The sequence below is a fragment of the Sceloporus undulatus genome, chromosome 4 (genome assembly GCF_019175285.1).
Source record: "Sceloporus undulatus isolate JIND9_A2432 ecotype Alabama chromosome 4, SceUnd_v1.1, whole genome shotgun sequence".
In the NCBI taxonomy this organism is placed as follows: Eukaryota; Metazoa; Chordata; class Lepidosauria; order Squamata; family Phrynosomatidae; genus Sceloporus; species Sceloporus undulatus.
Genome location: NC_056525.1, coordinates 113,303,720 through 113,322,037, shown reverse-complemented (window position 1 = coordinate 113,322,037; position 18,318 = coordinate 113,303,720). Strand labels below are relative to the sequence as shown.

The window sequence follows — 18,318 nt, the reverse complement described above, 5'->3', positions numbered from 1 at the left end:
TATTATATATAAATTCCATGGAAAGAATACGTATTGCTCAAATGTGGAAAACAAAAGCAATACAAAACAAAAAACATTCCACTATAGATGAATGGTTGCTAAAACTATTGGATATGATAAAAATGGACAAATTAACTCATTTGGTAAATGGGAAATCACCAGAAAAGACTGAACAGGAATGGAATAAAAGATGAACATAATTCAACTTTATTAAGAATTGATATCAATTGAAAACATATTTTAGCTTAAGGGATAAATATATATACTGAAGTTGCCATCTGAAAATATTTAAAATAGAACTTGATAAGAAACATAAAAATACTTTGCATAAGACAGTGAGATAGGAGGAAGTGCAGAGAAAAATGACAGACACAGGATTTTTACAGAAATATCTGTAACATTAAAGTATCTGTTTAAGGCGTCAGATAATGTAATTCTTTAAGTAATGCTGTTTTATTTTCAACATAACGTATGGTAGCAGTGTTTACGTGTTATAATTTAAACTATTATAAAAATGTAATAAAAAATGGAGTCATGCACAAACTTGGACACTTCTCTTCTAACTATTTATGAGCTACTAATGCATAAGAAGTCATCTTTCTAATACAATGATTGCTAAATTTAGTTAGGGAGTTTATCATATGGAAATTTAAAATTGGAAATTTAAAATGGTCAGATCCCGTTAACTCAGAATTGTGTAAATGGTTCCCCCCTCAAAGTGCTGTTATCTTGTGCAGAATCTGACATCAATCTGCACTTGTGCACAAATGTGCAAATGGTTTTCACACGACAGGACCAAATGGGTCTCCATCCCAATAATGATAAAAGCATATGCTTCCCAAAAAAGTGATCAAATGCGCAAATTATTTTCACACATTGACCATGACAAATCTCTGTGTGTGTGTGTGTCCCCCCCCCCCCTTCCTTCAGCAGCTGTTCCTTTAAGAGCCCTGGCTATGGGGAAAGGCTAAAGCAGAAGACAGACAGACAGACAGGCACAGGAAAGAGTGAGGGGGAACTCAGCCTTTTCTCTGTCTCGCTTGCTCTGTTCCTATCTTTGCCTTAGTGGTTAGTGGTTGTTTCTTTAGGAGCTCTGGCTCAGATGAAAGGCTGAAGTGACCCCCAAACTGTCCCCTTCAAGGGATTTTGGATTTCAACTTGCAGAAGCCTCATCCATGTTAGCCAATAGCCTGGTATTCTGGGAGCAGAAGTCCAAAATCCCTTAAAGGAGATAGTTTAGGGATTGCTGCGGCTGAAGCAGGAGAGAGAGAGAGAGAGAGAGAGAGAGAGAAGCGTGCCAGGACTCAGACAAGCATTATTTTACTTATTCTGCAGCACTGGACGTAAACTCACCCCAAAGAGCCATGGGAAATCTGGCAACAAACACAAAAACAGGGAGAATCCCGTGAATATACTGCAAGAAGCTTTCACACGACAGCAATTGAACAAAAAGTGAATTTATGAATGAAATGGAAATGAATTTCCGATATTTTCTCAAAAATGCTTATTTCCTGGTTCATGTCACTTTCTTGTTGGATTCTAAGTAGTTTGTGTGCAATGTCTTCTGAAAACCATTTGCACAATTGTGCCTAATATGCTGGATAACTGTGGGTTCTGACCTTTTTAAACTTCCAATTTTCCCCTTGTGATAAACTCCTTAGGAGTCTTTGGGGAGGGAGGAAATAAGAAAGCTCTAGCATTCTTTGACCCAAGGCGTAACTGCAGAAATCATACATCTCCCTCTCCCTCTCCCTATAGAGAAATGTCTTACCATAACCTGTTGTTGAAAGTCCAAGGTGTTTCATTCTGTTTTTCACCAATTCAGCAAGTTCTTGCCTTTCTGACCTTCTGTATAAATTCATTCTCTGCTGACTTATTTTTTCTGCTGTTTTCGCTGAGTGCTTTGGCACTTTCCGGCTCAGCCGTCGAGCCCACTGCATACTTTTTCGTCTTAGCAAAGGATGGTCTGACTGGTCACTGGATGTTGAATTGCGATGGTTGCTACGGTAATTAAAATGTTCTTTACTTTCCTTAGTGTCCTCCCATTCCTCCACACTGATAGAAATTTGAGACTGTAAAGAGAAAGACATTCCAGAGATTAAATCCTTTGGAAAGGATCTTCACTTTCTCTAAAATAATCAGTCTTGATTTAGGATCTCTCGCACCACACCATACGCCATCCTCAGTGCCATTTCCATTCCTATTCCCATTTTTTTTCTATGATTCGGCTATATGCTAGAGACACTTTTTTTGACAATGAACCTGTAGTGTAAATTCTACTGAAAGAAAGTAATGTGTTTCCTTCCAGAAAATTGTTGTATATACTTAGTTAACAAAGTTTATACAACAAAGTTTAGCGTAGTGGTACAGAAATACTTCAAACTATTACGTTTATCACACCAGTACCTGTAACGTTCCCATAGAGTCCTGGGAACGTTCCTTGAAGAAGCGATATGGGAATGGGTGTTACTGCATTCGATAATGTATAACGTAATGGTAACAGTATGAGAACACATTTTATCGCACTGCATGTACTGCTTTATTGGTACTGTAGCCGAGATCATTCCCAAGCAGTCCTTATTTTGCACATGTGTAAACCCTTGTAGCAAGGATTTTAGTACCGTGAAAGTAAGTGATGTCATCACTCTATGAACTTATCACTTCATGGATCAGACACCCCACCTGGCTCACTGGAGTTGTCCATAAAGAGAAACAGGCAGGAAGAGAAAGGCAAGATGGAGCCAAAGGGAAGGAGTTGTGGCTGCAGAAGAGGAGGAGGAAGAGAGCAGGACAGGAGACAGCTCTGTTTTTGGGGGGGAACCTCACCTGGCCTGCTTTTGGAGGGGGCTGGTCCAAGGCGCAGAGGTCGGAGGAAGAGAAGGGCTTTGACTCAGAAAGTTTGGAAAGTGGGAGGCTGCAGGGAAACACAAACAGGCAGAGGCATCCCTGCCTGCTACACACACACAGAGAGAGGCATCCCTGCCTGCCTGACACACACACACCTGTTTGCCCTGAGGGCTGCTCCCTTTCCCTGGCTTCTCTCTTGTCTTTTGGGGCCCGGTTTATGGGGGGGGGATTCTCCATCCAAAAACATGCTACAGAGATGTTTACATTGTGGTCATTTTTTTCTTGGGGGGGGGAGTATTACATGAATAAGAATATAGTTAAATGTTAACACTACTTGTGGTGCCCTCCTCATGTCATACCCAGAAGAACAATAGAGATTGTAGACGCTCTAAAATGGGAAGGGAGGAAATTGTCCTAGCTAATCAGAACATGAGGACATGTTGAGAATGGGTCAGCTTATTGCACTGACATCACCTGGACCGGTCTGAAAGCATTCTTGTCAGCTGAGAATTCTTTTTAACAGTTCTCACTCTGGGACGGGCTAGGGACACTCTCAGCACTAATTGGGAACTAGAAGGGAACCCAGCCGTGAGATAAAGAAGTTTATCACACCCGTTTCCCCCCCGTTATGGACACGGGAAGGGATGCTTCCGCCAGGCAAAAATGGCACTCCTCAGCACTGAACGGGGATGGCCTGGTGCTGGGCACCAGAATGGGGACTTTTAGTGGACGCTTTGGTGTGCAATAAAATCTGTTTTTTCTTGGTCGTGTGCACCCGCAAGCATCCCCTTCCCGTGTGCATAACGGGGGGAAATGGGTTTGATAAACTTCAAAGTAAGTTCTGTTCTGTTCTCATTTGGTACTCAGAACATTGCCAGAACACTGTGCAATAAGCTTATATGTTACACCAAGTGCACGGTGAAGGAAATGATAGACAAAAGGGAAACAAATGGGAGGAATATGAACATAGGAGCTAATTTTTACAAGGGATGTGTGTGCATACATATTGATCTATTTGTCTCAACACACACATGCACAATACTGAACTTCTTTTACATTTGCTGATTTCTCTTTTCCATATCTATGATACCATCTCACTCTTAGTTTTAACCAGTCCAATACTATGCTTATGCAATATGTTTACAGAACCTGTGTTGGAGCAATCATAGTGGAACCGAATAGAAGTAGAAAGAATTTAAAATGTGGAAGTGATCCAAGCTGCTGAGTCTGTTCCAGGAACAAATTCAGATTTATATTGGGGTCTTATCTGAGAGACAAACCAAATGGTAGAGTGCAAAATAACTCTGCCCTGGTTGTGAAGCTATGATATTACAGCAGTTACAAGCAGAAGATGAACACAGATTTGTTGGAACTATCTTTTCATGCAGAATTAAGCAGGGGGCATGGATAGAAGGCACAATGCTCTCTGATAACATCAGGAGAAATGACAGTTTTGCATATTCACTATTAATATATAAGAGTAAATGCAGAGATCAGCATTTTTTGTTACTTAAAAGGAGATGTACCTAATGGAAGGCCATCTATAATACATGGGAATGGGAGGGGGTTCGTGGTAAGCTTGTGTCTTTATTTTCTCTGTGCAAACTAAAGTATGTACTCCATAACACACCAGATGAGGAAAATTAGAACATGTCCCTGTTTATGGTGACGTTTATTGGCACAAATCTAAAACAAGCACATGGTTGTTTTGTGAACAAAACAGCACTTTCTGAACAGGAAATAGCATTATTTGTGTGAAAAATAATATTTTAATGCAGAACTATTAATTCCTGTGCAGAAAAAAAACAGTAATTTGGATTTGGTCTGTGTGAAATTTGCACATATTTGATCTAGATAGAAAACAGCATTTTCTGCATGCAGAGATATTAATTTTTTTTTAACAGAAAATGATTTTTCTCTGCACAGAACAACCTTTTTTTTTGCACAGGAATATTTCTGCATCAAAGTATTATTTTTCATGCAGAAAAAGCTATTTCCTGTACAAAACTACCATGTACTAATTTTATGCAGAATAAGTCACTGTTGTTTTGCACAGGAAACAGCTTGTTCAGCTTGAAGATGGACTATCTTTTTTCTTGGGACCATCAAACATATCATTTCTCCCCTTCCTGCTAACAGTAATAGAGAAAGAGCAGGAAAAGAAAAAAAAATGTTATTTATTTGCTGTGGCAAACTGATTTCCCAAGTCTCAGGAAAACCCACTGGGAAGAATAATACAAAAGTAAGAATTGTTCAGTTTTCACCCAATATTTGAACATCCCAAAGTGTTTCAGGAAACTGTTCTGCACAGAAATATACAGTTTTATATGCAAACACTAGGCAAATGGAAACACATGACAAATACTTACTTGTGAAGCCATTTCTCGAGACTGACACAAAGAGGGAGATGGGGAGGAGGAGAGAAAACAAAACACAGTTCAACAACTGGCTGAACAAGAAATAAGCAAAGACAGTATACAGTGATTGTGATATTGGGATGCTACAAGTAAATACATAAATATCACACTGAACAGATTTAATATCACAAGAGCACATCATAATCAGGGTAAATTTAGGAATGGCCAAACCTGTCAGTGTCATTTGTCTTTCATATTTCATTTTTAAAATATTATTTTTCTCCTATTCAATTTATTAAGAAATTTACAAATGTTGGAAGTTCTTACCCAAGCCAAAAATTGTCTGGCAAAATTCAACATATACAGCTGTTGAAATGATGGTGTGGACTTTACTGTACCTGCCTGGCATGTAGATAGTCTAGATGAAGAACATGATTGGGAAAAAACAGAGGTGGGAATCCTAAATGGGAACCTCAAGCATGCTAAATATTCAGAGATTCAAACTCAGACTTTTCAGAGCTAAGCACTCAAAGCTCACTTCTCAGAAGGGCAAACCTGTTGGTTTTGCATTTCCTCACATTAATTTAAAACACACACACACACTTTTCCATCAGAATATGAAGAAACTTGCAAACATTGGTCAATTCTTAAACAAAAAAGCAAACTGAATGAAAGTCATGACTATCCATTCATAAAAGTAATCTGTTTAACAATGGGGTATTATCTATAGCATTGAAAAAGTCATGTGTGGAAGTGTGCCCCTTGCCCTTTGCTACACCCTTTTCCTTAACTTTATGGATGGCAAAGAGAACTATAGGTGTCTGGGAAGCAGATGTGAGTAACGCCTAGCATGAAAGGCAATTGATTTTTGTCTTACAGGGCAGACATCTTGAGTGAGTCAAGGCTGCTTTTCCAGCTGTGGCCTGTCAAAGTCTCACACCATTTCTAGCTTTAAATTAGGTATCGTTTATCTGGTGTTCACAGTTCTTCACCTAATTAGGCAGTCTTGGGAATTAATGAAGGCTAAGTTCTCTCCTTTTAAAATAATGACAAATCTAAAAACAAAAAAACCCTACCTCTCCATAAGTGTCATCTTGTGTTTTCGTAATTTTTTATCATTGGCAGTTGTTGATTACTAAAAGCTATGTTTAAAGACATGGGAAAGTAACCACCAGTCTATTTTTATTATAATTTAATGCACATATGACTAAAAATCTAATATACTGCAGTGGCACATTTGCAGCTAATTACATTATTACAATTGCATACTACAGAATTCATACAAATTTATTTCAAAATAAATCTTAACAAAGATGGAAGTGTATTGCAGGGCCATTTTACTGTATAACAAAGATAGAAGACACAAGTAACCAAACTTTTATAGCCTATTTTGCATGCATTAATAAGATCTATTTTTATTGATCAATGAAGAGTACCATTACTTAAAACTTTCTTAAGCACTTGGGAATACACATTCCTCAATTAAATTCTGTGACAGTTGAGCTTTATTCTGATGTATGAATAACTGTTTGTGATAATAATAAATAAGTGAACATATCCTGTGTTTTCATATTCTGCAATGATATATTTCTATCCTGTATTTTCAGCCAATGGGATTGATAGCAGCTAATCCAAATGAGCAGATGGCAACCTAGGCAAGTAAGGGACAGTTCATAGACAAACAGCAGCTAGATCGTAAATAAAAAGAAAATAGAAAATTAGATGTTGTGGACAAGAGATCTAGCAAGTTTTTTTTCCCTGGGATCTGCTAGATTTTATAAGCAAGAATAATCTTTTAAATAGTACAATCCGTTCCAGCACCTCTTCACCTAAAATTATCCATCAGGAAAAAGGCTGGATTGATTACTTACCAGATCCTTCTAGGTGTACTTGGGATTCCAACAAAAATCATACTTGGTGATTTCAACAGTAATTAAGATGTTGGCTCAAAATATACACTTCATAGAATTACAATTATGAAAATAAAAATCATCATAAATGTTTGTTGCTAGCTGAACAAATAAATTAAGAGTTGCTGTTGAGTTTTGATTGTGACAAAATTTAAGATAAAAACAGAAGTATGCAGCATGGAAAAATATCTGGGAAATTTCATTTATTTGTTCAGTTTAAGCTAATAGTCTAATTGTCTTTAATATAAATGAGAATTTTACAGATCCTCATGGAAGAATCTAGCCTTCCTTGGCAGACACTAGACCTAGACAGGTTTTCAGTTTGCTGCCATGAGGGGTAAAAGTAGGAAGATGATGTTGATACACACAAACCTACTTCACAATGCCAGGGTCCCTTCTGCCCATTCTCAGACTTACCCATGTTGCTGGAAAATGGCTAAAGAGGCCTTCTACATAGATAAGCCTGGGGATGAGCAGAAACCTCTGTGCAACTGGAAACTATACTATGGCCTGTTCCAGACTGCCAAAATAAAGCTGCTTCAGGTCTCTTTGGGGGTATGCTGTTTAAATGATGCATGCACCCTAAGAATCCGGAAGCTGCACCAAAGCTGCACTCCAGTGCTTAGGAATGGAGTGTGGCTTTGGTGCAACCTCCGGACTCTTTGGATCCATGCATCATTTAAACAGCATACCTCCAAAGAGACCCGAAGCAGCTTTATTTTGGCAGTCTGTAACAGGCCTTTATTTGTGCTTTCAGTCCTACTGAGACTTCTATTCACATTCAAAGAAACCTAAATATAAATTCCTTTTCCTTTATATGGATACCATATATTCCTTTTAATATACTTGAGACAGTAACACCAGCATCCTGAATACATGTTGAATTCATGGAAATGCCTGAATGAGACACAATGTAATATGAAAATTTCTGTATACAATTAGTATGAAACATCTACATACACATGAAAATGCAGTGCATCATATATGGGAATTCCAATAGGTCTGAAATTTGTATACATGTTTTTTATGCAATGATGTTCAAATAGTTACAGTAATTTTGTGTAAAGTGCAGTCACCTGAAATTAATAGCATTGCACTCTATATTTTACATTTTCAAGTTTGCTGCCCTCTTTTGCGTGACTCCCCATAGCATGCTCTGGGATAAAGTGTATATTCCTAACAATTTTACAGTCCTAAAATTCTTCTCATAGCTTTAATTTGTTTTATTTTCTCATTCTCCTTGTGCATGTGTTTATGTGAAAAAGTGAAAAGAATTTCAACACTATTAAAAATGTTTTTGATTTCCTTATCTACCTACGGTTATAAATTAGCCATGTCATGATGCCTCTTCTGAAAGGAAAATAATGTGGGATAATATCTAAACATTATATGAAATCAGAATACATGAACAGCAGACCATATAAATGAGATGCTGAATGAATAAATGTACATTTTGATATCTCTTAATTATTTTACATTTACTAACATATACATATATAGAGCATTTTTATCACACTCTGCAGCAGAAAAGATGCCTGGAGGTGATCAATAGCAAATAGGTTAGTCCTTGTTCAGGGAGAAAAGGAAACAGGTAATTTAATTTCATCATCAACTCATAAAGTCACAGAGAAGCAATGGAGAAGTCTGCTATCCATTGCTCACAGTATTGCAGTTCCTCTACCTATTTCTATTTATAAGCTGGTAGCTTACAATGTCATTTTCTTCCCACTATCCAATTTCCTATTCCTTTTCTTTTCACACCAATTCAATGGTAAACCTGAGGATAGAGACCTCCTTGGCAGCCTGAAAAGGTGAAGAGCTGGACGGAAATGCTTTACATATATAAATAAATATCTGTGAAATCACTTTATGCACCATATAATAACTGTATAGCGCTCCAGACAGAATTCAGATAAATTATTTTTGGACTATAATGCCCTGCAGAGTCCTGTAAGGGATGGAAAGAACGTTTGATATATTTCAAACATGGTTGAAAAACATGGCTTCAAGCCCCTTCCAACTGTCCATTTCACCCCACAGACAGAATGCTGGGTTTGAGGAAGGGGAGTACACTGCCTCAGGGGCATCACTAGGGGGATGCAAGGGGTGTGGACCACACCAGATGACTCCACTGCCTCCCAAACATCTGTCTTTTGGCAGATATGGACTATGGTGTTCATCTGCATCCCTTTAAAATGCTGAAGAAATGGTGTGAGTAGCACAAGGTTCAGTGGAGGAAAAAAGAGAGTGCCCAGATTTCAAAGCATTATTTTAAATAAACACATTTTTTTAATTTTTAATTTTAAAATACTTTTAAAATTTTCTTTAAAAAGGACCCCATAGTTTACCAATTTTTCCATTTAACCACGTGAAAGTATGTACATGGAAATACACTTAGACTGTGCCTATGATACTGTAATTTAAAGGTAGAAATTTAATTATGCTAGTTGTCCAAATCACAATTATCCCAGTTACAACCAGTGATATACAGGAATTACAATTTATGAATAACATTAGTACATTAGTGCATAACATTAATAAGAGCCCTGGTGGCACAGTGGTTTAACGCCTGTACTGCAGCCACTCACTCACAAACCACAAGTTTGTGAGATCAATACCTGCCAGGGGCTCGGGGTCAACTCAGCCTGACATCCTTCCAAAGTCGCTAAAACAAGCATCCAGCTTATTGGGGGCAATTAGCTTACACATTGTAAACTGATTAGGGAGTGCTTAAGTGTACTGATAAGCAGTATAGAAATGTACTTGCTATTCCTATTGCTACAAAAAACATTACTAAGGATTCTATATGATCTGATATGGGAGACAGCCAAAGGGAAGGGTGACACCATGAGTTGCCATACTGGGTGACACCAACCTTAGGGACTCCATTGCATTGCCTATAATACTAGAGCATTAGAGTTTATTACATTATCATACTGTGTTTAATATATCTGTTTCTGTTTTTTGTTTTAAATCTGTCTCTGGCTATCTGTCAAGCCTGAACTGGTATCAGGCCAGAGATACCAAACTAAAGAATCCACACTACACAACAAAGCAACCAAAAATCTTCATATATAAGGGGTCACTCTGAGGCTCAGTAACTGAATCTAGAAAGGAAAGAATTGTGGGAACAAGGGCAGGATTCCCTGGAGTTGGAATTATGGGGACTTGCCTGGGTAAAGGCATCTGTCACATGTAGTGACTAAATGTCAGTCCAATCATAAACAATACAGGATAGAATTACTCTGTCTCAGCAAGTCTAGTTGGAACACAGCAAAGCCAGTGTGTCAAATGTTGCATAAATTTGGAAGGTCTACTTCCTGAGTGAATACATATTTCAGGCTCACAGAAATAGCGAGTTCTTTAACAAATTTATTTTTCAAGCAACATTGTTCCCCTGTGGTACAAGGATTTGGAAATTGCTGGTGTAAAATGAATAGGACAACTCCAAGCACCTAATGAATAGCATCAGGACTTGTACTGAATTGCAGCATACCTACTACATGTTTACAAGAGTTTTTAGACACATGATATCCACGTTTAGCATCTATGGAGAGAAAACCGGATTGTATAGAGGAAATATGATACCCCACAGCAAAGTGTAAATTATTCATTACAGAAAGTATTGTTAAGTAAGACAGGTCTATCAGAATTATTGACAAAGAAGCACATGGGTAACGTTTTTGCAATATTTCTTATAAAAATTGTGTATGAATATTAAACTATCCAAACCTCAGATGTTGTAAGTTTCTGTGATTCAGTTCTATAAATTCCAATCGGAATGTCTCCTGTAGACGAGCAAAGCTTCTGATAAAGTCTGGCATATGTTCTGATCCACAAATCATCTTCTGTGATTTTCATCTAAGCATTTAAAAAAAGCGACAGAGAGAACTGGCTATTTAAAAAAAGAATGCTGAAATGTAAAAATTGCCAAATTTACTTCTGTAAGCAAACAGACATGAAATCTAGACATGAAATCTTTTATTCTACTATTATTAGTCCTCAACAATGATCCATAATTTTGTTTTTGTAAATAACAGATGCCTAAACCAAGTATTGATTTCAAAGAAAAGATAAGTGCTTGCAAAAACTGGAAATACCTCAAGAGAGATATTGAAGAATAGCATAATTTCTGGGAAGAGAAACTGCTGTTAATTTAGTTTCATTTCCCCCAGATGTTTCATTTCCCCCTAGAGCTGCAACATAAAAAACACCTAAAAATATAAGCAAACATCGCAAAGCACAAGTTGTCCTGAATTCAGTGCTTTTTGATGGTATCAAATAATTAGTAAATGCCTAAAACAACACTAACATATAACTCTGTAAAATATAATTTTATCTTACTCTAAATAGAAACAAGGTCTTCTAAAGGATGTTGTTAGGACAGATTGCCATGTCCCAGCCAACCATCATGACACTTCTGAGGAACAGAATATTGCACACACTTTGCAGTTGCCTAACAACTTCATTATATACTTGGAAATCAAAAGACTTGCTGTTCATCAGTGTTTAACCTTATTGTTGCCCATATCCTGGAAATCCTAGGCTGCTCCCCTTCCACTGCCATTTAGTTGGCATTTTCCAATTTCTTAAAATATGGTCAAAACTCAAACTCAGAAAGTTATGGTTAAAAAGTAATTCACTGTACAACGTCTTGAGGGAGCTCCCTGTAGTAATAATGATAACATATTAACATCTGGCACCTGTTACTTTTCTGCTACTTTCAAGAAAATCATATTTTTAAAGTCAGAAAAATTCATAATTTTGAGTGGGGAGGGAGCTTCCAAAAGTCCCTAGAAAGAATTCTGGATTCCCAAAAAGAACAAAAAAGGTAATAAACATTTTTTATTATGTGAAAAGGTGATGACATTACCACTCATATTATTTGCAAAGGTGTGTTGTTTTGTTCTAATTGATCTGAAAACTAACATTTACAATAACAATATTAGTTGTAATGCATAAATTCAGTTCTGATAATAATGTATCTCCTTTCAGGGTGTTGTCTATAGCGCTTCAGTTATTTATATAATCCATAAAGTAGATCCTTTAACTGCTACCAGTAAACCATCTTATTTGATGATGGGCCATTAAGGATATAACTTCAAACAGCAAAACATATTTCAAACTACTGTCTGAATAAAGAAATTGGCATCCTAGGTCCTGGATTAGACTCTGTCTTCAGACTTGAGATACAACATGTTTGGAACATGTGTAAATTTAGAGCGCTTTATAAATAAAGGTTAATAATAATAATAACAAAAAACTACATTTGAACATTACAATGAATCCTTAACAGTAGTAGTGGGATAGCACTTCCAGAATGTTTTTGGAACATTTCTGGAGAGTTATATCCCACTGCTTCATAAAGCCCCAGCTTTCCAAAGCCCCATACAGACAGGCCAAAATAAAGCTGCTTCGGGTCACTTTGGAGGTATGCTGTTTCAATAATGTATGTGTACTAAGAGTCCGGAAGCTGCGCCAAAGCTGTGCTGTAGTCCTTAAGACTGGATCATGGCTTTGGCATGGCTTCTGGTCTCTTAGGATGCATGCATCATTTAAAAAGCATATCTCCAAAGTGACCCGAAGTAGCATTATTTTTGCCTGTTTGTATGGGCCCCAATTCAGCCAAAGTAGGACAGCTTTGTACTATTCTTGTTAAATTCACTTTCTTTAACAAAGAGAGAGAGGGAAGAGAGATTGAGGGATGGGAAGAAAAGAAAATTAAAAAAAACACAACCCCATTGTACTATTTCCTTATGAAATATTAAAGTATAAGTATACATGAATGTGTGAACAAAAATGCACATATTAAATAAACAAAAAAATCACATGCTATGTTGAGTGGGGTGACATCCGCATGGAGATATAAAGAGGGTACAAGAGTAAAAAGTTTGCGAACCACTGGATTATTATTTAAAAAACAAACCCTACTACTACTACAAAAACAGGCTGCACACTTACAGAACAAAGAAACCCAGATCCTGGTGTGGTATCTAGTCCCAGCAGAAGTCTTGTGATGGAGATCATATAATCCTTAACAAACGACTGTGAAGATTTTTTAAAAGACAGGTTATTTAGCATCTAGCAACAAATAATCAGTATTCATAATCAGAATGACTAGGTCCACCTGTTACTTTTTCATTTTTAAGTAAATGTTTACTTTGTGCAAAAATAGTTGGTTTTACAACTGATGGTGCATTCATCTCTTGCAGGCTGTGCTGGTGGAAGGCATTTTTTTTCATCCTTGGCAGGTAATTCATAGCTTGGTCCTATATGATGCCCAGACTCATAAAATGGGTTGTACTAAAGTACCCAACTGTTTCTTCTGGAGCCAAGTTGGGGGGCTCTGAAAATAGGACTAACTTTACAGTATAACATATCAATCAATATAAGCAATTTTTGGTACAGGTGAATATCCTCCGTTCCAGAATCTGTCTTTAAAGTCAACTATCAAGCTTTGGAGAGGACAAGACTACAGTTCATCTGTTCAAAGATTAAACACATGGCAGTATTGTATTTTTACTGTTAGAGGCTGCAAATAGCAGGAGTATAGCAGTTGGTATGACAGAGTTGTTCAAAACTTCATAGCTCCCTAATCACCTCTCAGCAGCAAGGATATTTCAACCTCTGCAGTGAGTGCTGAGCAGTGTGATAAGTGTGTGTCTTGAGGTTCTTTTTATTGTATGCCTAGTTCACAGCCTCCGACACTGATTTATTTCCAGTTATTTGATTCAGCCACAGCAATGCTTCCGATTCAGTGAGAGATCTGGCTGTTTGGTGGCAGTTTTGATGGTATACATTGTAGGCTCATATCTAAAACAACCATGAGCAGTCAACACAGTTAGAAAAAATAAGGCAACGTGAACAGTAAGGGGTAAAAATATTGTCTTAAGGATCAGAGTTCATTTCCCCCCCTGTGGATATTATTCAATTAGATGGGAAGTATTTGTGTGAGGGGATGGAAGAAGGCTATTGGGTATTGATTTTTTTTCTTTCAAAAACAACTATCAGAACACTTATGACATATTCAAAAAATTAAGTCAAGAACTGGATACAATCTCTGTAAAATTAGACAGGATGCAATACTGCTTCAAAACTCTACAAGTCCTTTCTAGCATATTTTTCTACCTCTGTTACGCAGAAGACACTGTGATTCATTAAATAAGCCAAATCTATTCAAAGCTTAAATCACATATCCATGGATTCTGCATCCACAGATCCCACAATCATGCCATCTTCACTCCCTACCATATTCATTTTTTGCCTTTTTTATTCAATCTATCATATGGACTCAGGAAACATTCCTGGGACTGTAGGGTTGCAGATTTCATGAAGTGTGTAGGGTGATCCTTACTCCACTTACTCAGAAATTCTCTCCTAGTGGTCTTGAACCTCCCCCAACCCCAATTAGAAATTTCTTTTCTTTCAAAATTCTCCTCTAAAAGACATATTTTGTGTGAAGCTTAGTTTTTTGGTCTCTACCTTTAGCAAAATAAGACTAAGACTAAACGTCAAGTGCACTGATGTTTTTCTTATTATTCCTATCCCTTTCTTGAATTTCTTCTGCCTGATCTCTTCCACTCTATTATTATAAGGCAGATTTTAAATCCCTCAATCATATTTAGTTTATGATGCTCACAAAATGTCACATACATTGGTGTATTATATAAAATACTGGTTTGGTGTGGTGCCAAATTTGGGTCTATGGTGGCAAAAGTACTCTTAACATAGGTAGGTAGCCAGTGTTTCCAACTCAGCACCATTCCATCCCACAAGGCATCCAGAGGTTGGCATTAGTATTATTTTAAATATAATTCATTAGAATTTTTTTTCTTTCAAAAGTAACATCCAACTGGTGTGAATATGATAGTGCAAGTATTGTGAAAGTGTGACAGAGTGTGAGAAGTGGAAGATAGCCATTAGTTGGAATGAAACAGGATATAATTTTATTAGGTTACAGATGGAAGACATGGGCCGGAAAATGCAGGCATCATTTGACCTGCATGCCATTTTAAAATAATATATTCTAGCATGGTGTCAGAGATCCTGATGCAAATGCATTGGTGACCATGTTCCCTCCTGACCATTTCTTAGATGGTAAAAGAGATTGTAAGAACCTAAACCACTGAGTTTCAAATGGATAGACAGGGAAAGGCAAGATAGTTAGGATGAGAATGTAATGGCAAAAAGAAAATAAATGCTGCCCTTCACAGTACCTGGTACAGCAGGGATCCAGCATGCTGATACTGAAAACTCTGCCAGCTGCAAAGGGCAGTCGGAACATGAATGCCAGATTGGAGCCCTTCTCTCGTTCTTTCTGTTCAACATTGGGGCAAAGGGAAGGACAAAGGAAGAGGAGAGAGAGAAAGAAAACAAGAATATGTAAATTCTGACACACAGTAGATGGCATAGTGAGCTATCTTAGGAACATTCTGCTAATGTGAATATCTCCTTATAGTGCTGATGATTAATTATTCACTTTCTACTGAGGAAAAAAATTATGCCAGTTTTCATACAGATATCACTTCTGAACCTTTAGAGTAAGGCAAGGTCAAATGTGGCTTGGGCCATATTTTTGCAGCCTCATCCACTCCAGACTCCCTTCAAACAACTTTTTTCTGTCAAAGGAAGAGTGAATTAGACCCCCACAATTTTTTAATTTAAAAAAAACCCACAATTTTCAAAAACAGAATTGGGACTTTTGCCACCTCAGACCTTTTTTTGGGTTGGGTGAAGCAGGAAATCCACAGACCCACGAGTAGAAGAAAAATGGAGTTTATTTTTGGTCATGGCAACAGCCAGAATCACTTTCTAGAGAAGCTGCAAAAAGAGATTCCAGTAGTCTTTTATACAGTTTTGCACAATGACAGGAAATAATTTCCCTCCTATTTTCCACTCCCCTTAGTTAGCTTCTGCAATGCATAGTTTATAAAAAATTCTATAGCTTTAGTAACTTGTTTAATTCTAGTAAGGGCAGCACAACCTGTTCAAGGAGTATTTTTGGAACATAGAGAATTATGGTGCAAAAGAACAGATTGCACAGGGTACAATGTTCTGACACAAGTTAGTAAGAGGGAAAATTAATATTACTATTAGGCTAACTTTGGGATTTGTATGGTTCTCTAGCCGGACCCAAATTACAGTCATAGACAATCATAGTCAAGCAATTTCAAATGCAATTTCCAGTTATTAGCGATCGTCTCCTTCATGGGAGGCCATTTTGTTGGGCTGTGTGGACCTTAATAGTCCTTTGGGAAGAAATTGTCCCCAGATTTGCAAAAGATGCTCATTCCTGCTCTAGATTTTGAGAACTCATCCTATTGTGCTAAATTCACATTTTGGGGGAAAGTATATGGTTTTCACATTCTTATCATTTTTACTGAACTATTCAAGAGTGTCCAACAAAATTGTCCATCAAATAAACAAGATGGGAAAATTGCATTATATAATCAAGATTTTATATGCCTAAGCTGTTTTTTATCCAGTGAAAAATCCTCTTAAGCAGGGAGCTTTGACATGCTTCCTGGGGCAGCAAGCTCTCATTTTTTGTTAGCTTGCCAGTCAACCATGTGGGACCTCATCAATATCAATGGGATTGATAGCAGCATTTTCTTCAAACCATGATAGTCCAGGAAAGACTGGTGATGGCAGGCAAGCTGTCTTTCAAAGTTTTCTCAATATTACTGATTTCTGAAATGAGTCAAGACTACTTTCAGAAAATAGTGGGGGATGTTTCAATCTCCTAGCCACCCTATTGTTACTGATACTACTGGTCCTACAAAGAATTTCAAATGAAAACAAGAACGCAGCACATAAAAAATCATTTTTTAAAAATAATATAATATGAGTATGTTTGATTTTTTTTCATTTGCGGATGAACAAGGGTTATTGTTTCTTCTTTGATTTGTATTATCTAGCTCAGCATGTTAAGATGACCGTGTTGCCACCAGCAAGCAGTGCTGCTATGTTTGGTCACTCTGGTTATTTTGCATTAATTTAAAGTTGAATTGAATATCATAAATAATAATTTTTGCATTGGAGATCAACAAATGCCTTCCATCATATAAAAAGGGCTCTTATGTCTCTTACTTCCCTTGTCACCACAAACATGTGATCATAATCTTGCTAACTCAGTGAAGGATCCAGTGGTTCTCACTTCCCATGGGTCTCATATTTTCCCCATATAATGCTTAATTTTTAGGGGAATCATGTTATATTTTGTTTATCTCATGTTTTTCTCATAACAACCCTGTGAGGGTATACGATATCAAACAATTTGGAGATAAACACAGCTTGTCCAATGCTTGCCCTCAGAATCAATGGCCAAGGAAAAGGGTCAAGTATCAGTTCTGCTCTCACACTCCAGATAAATACCTGGAAATTTAATGTGGAAATTTAATGTTCTATTAAAATGATGAGCAAAAACAAACAAAAAAATCAATCCCACCACAATTTTTTTTTAAAAAAAGTTTGCCTGTAATTACAGGATTGCAAATGTTTTCACAGCGTAACATGTCAACTGAGTTGCATCCAAGTTTACATCTGCTTTATGAAAATGAAACATGGCTCTGGATGTTAACTCTGGCCTCATCCGCTGGGATTTGTAGCAAATAGATACTTTTGAATTGCTGGCAGTAATCACTCTCATGCATTTTTAATTGACATCCAGCTGCACAGAGATAGAGATACAATTTACCCTTGGCACAAAGAACATCACCAAACAGCTTTAATTATTTGTAACAGCATCATTCTGTCCTCTACATATTTCACAGAATAAGCCTCTACGAGTGGATAGATGCAGAAGATAAGAATGGTGTTGAAAAGGTGGGTTGTATCCCTTAGAGAATAGCCTAGCTGTACACTTGAGATCTGTTCAGCTTCAATGGTTTCTCAGATGGCATACAAAGATACCAGAAGATAGGGTAGCTGTTAGAATGATGTCCAGCTGAGATCTTGCATCAGAGGCTGCCATGTTTAACTTTAAAATGACAGTTATGTTGCTGACACATAACACAACCATGCTAGTGAATTGTTACAATGTACAGTGGGGTACCACACAAGGTGACTGAATGCAGAACAGGGCCCCTCACTGTGCACTGGAACAAAACTGTGCATCAGGACACAGTACAACAGAATACCCACATATTGGGACACAGAGCACATCAGGACACATTATGTATTGGGACATGTGTGCAGTGAGACAC

The 18,318-nt window shown here is 37.3% G+C and overlaps 1 protein-coding gene across 2 annotated transcripts in view; it reads right to left on the bottom strand.

Annotated features, from left to right (window-relative positions):
- Nucleotides 1-18,318, bottom strand: part of KCNT2 (potassium sodium-activated channel subfamily T member 2) — a 281,538-nt gene that overhangs the window by 8,718 nt on the left and 254,502 nt on the right. The window contains exons 26-28 of one of the 2 annotated variants that reach the window (XM_042463483.1): nt 10,847-10,975; nt 5,217-5,237; nt 1,772-2,072 (exon numbers count right to left, since the gene is read on the bottom strand). In XM_042463483.1, the coding sequence (XP_042319417.1) occupies nt 1,772-2,072; nt 5,217-5,237; nt 10,847-10,975 (451 nt within the window). The remainder of the gene's footprint in view (nt 1-1,771; nt 2,073-5,216; nt 5,238-10,846; nt 10,976-18,318) is intronic. The other variant, XM_042463482.1, reaches the window with a different exon arrangement.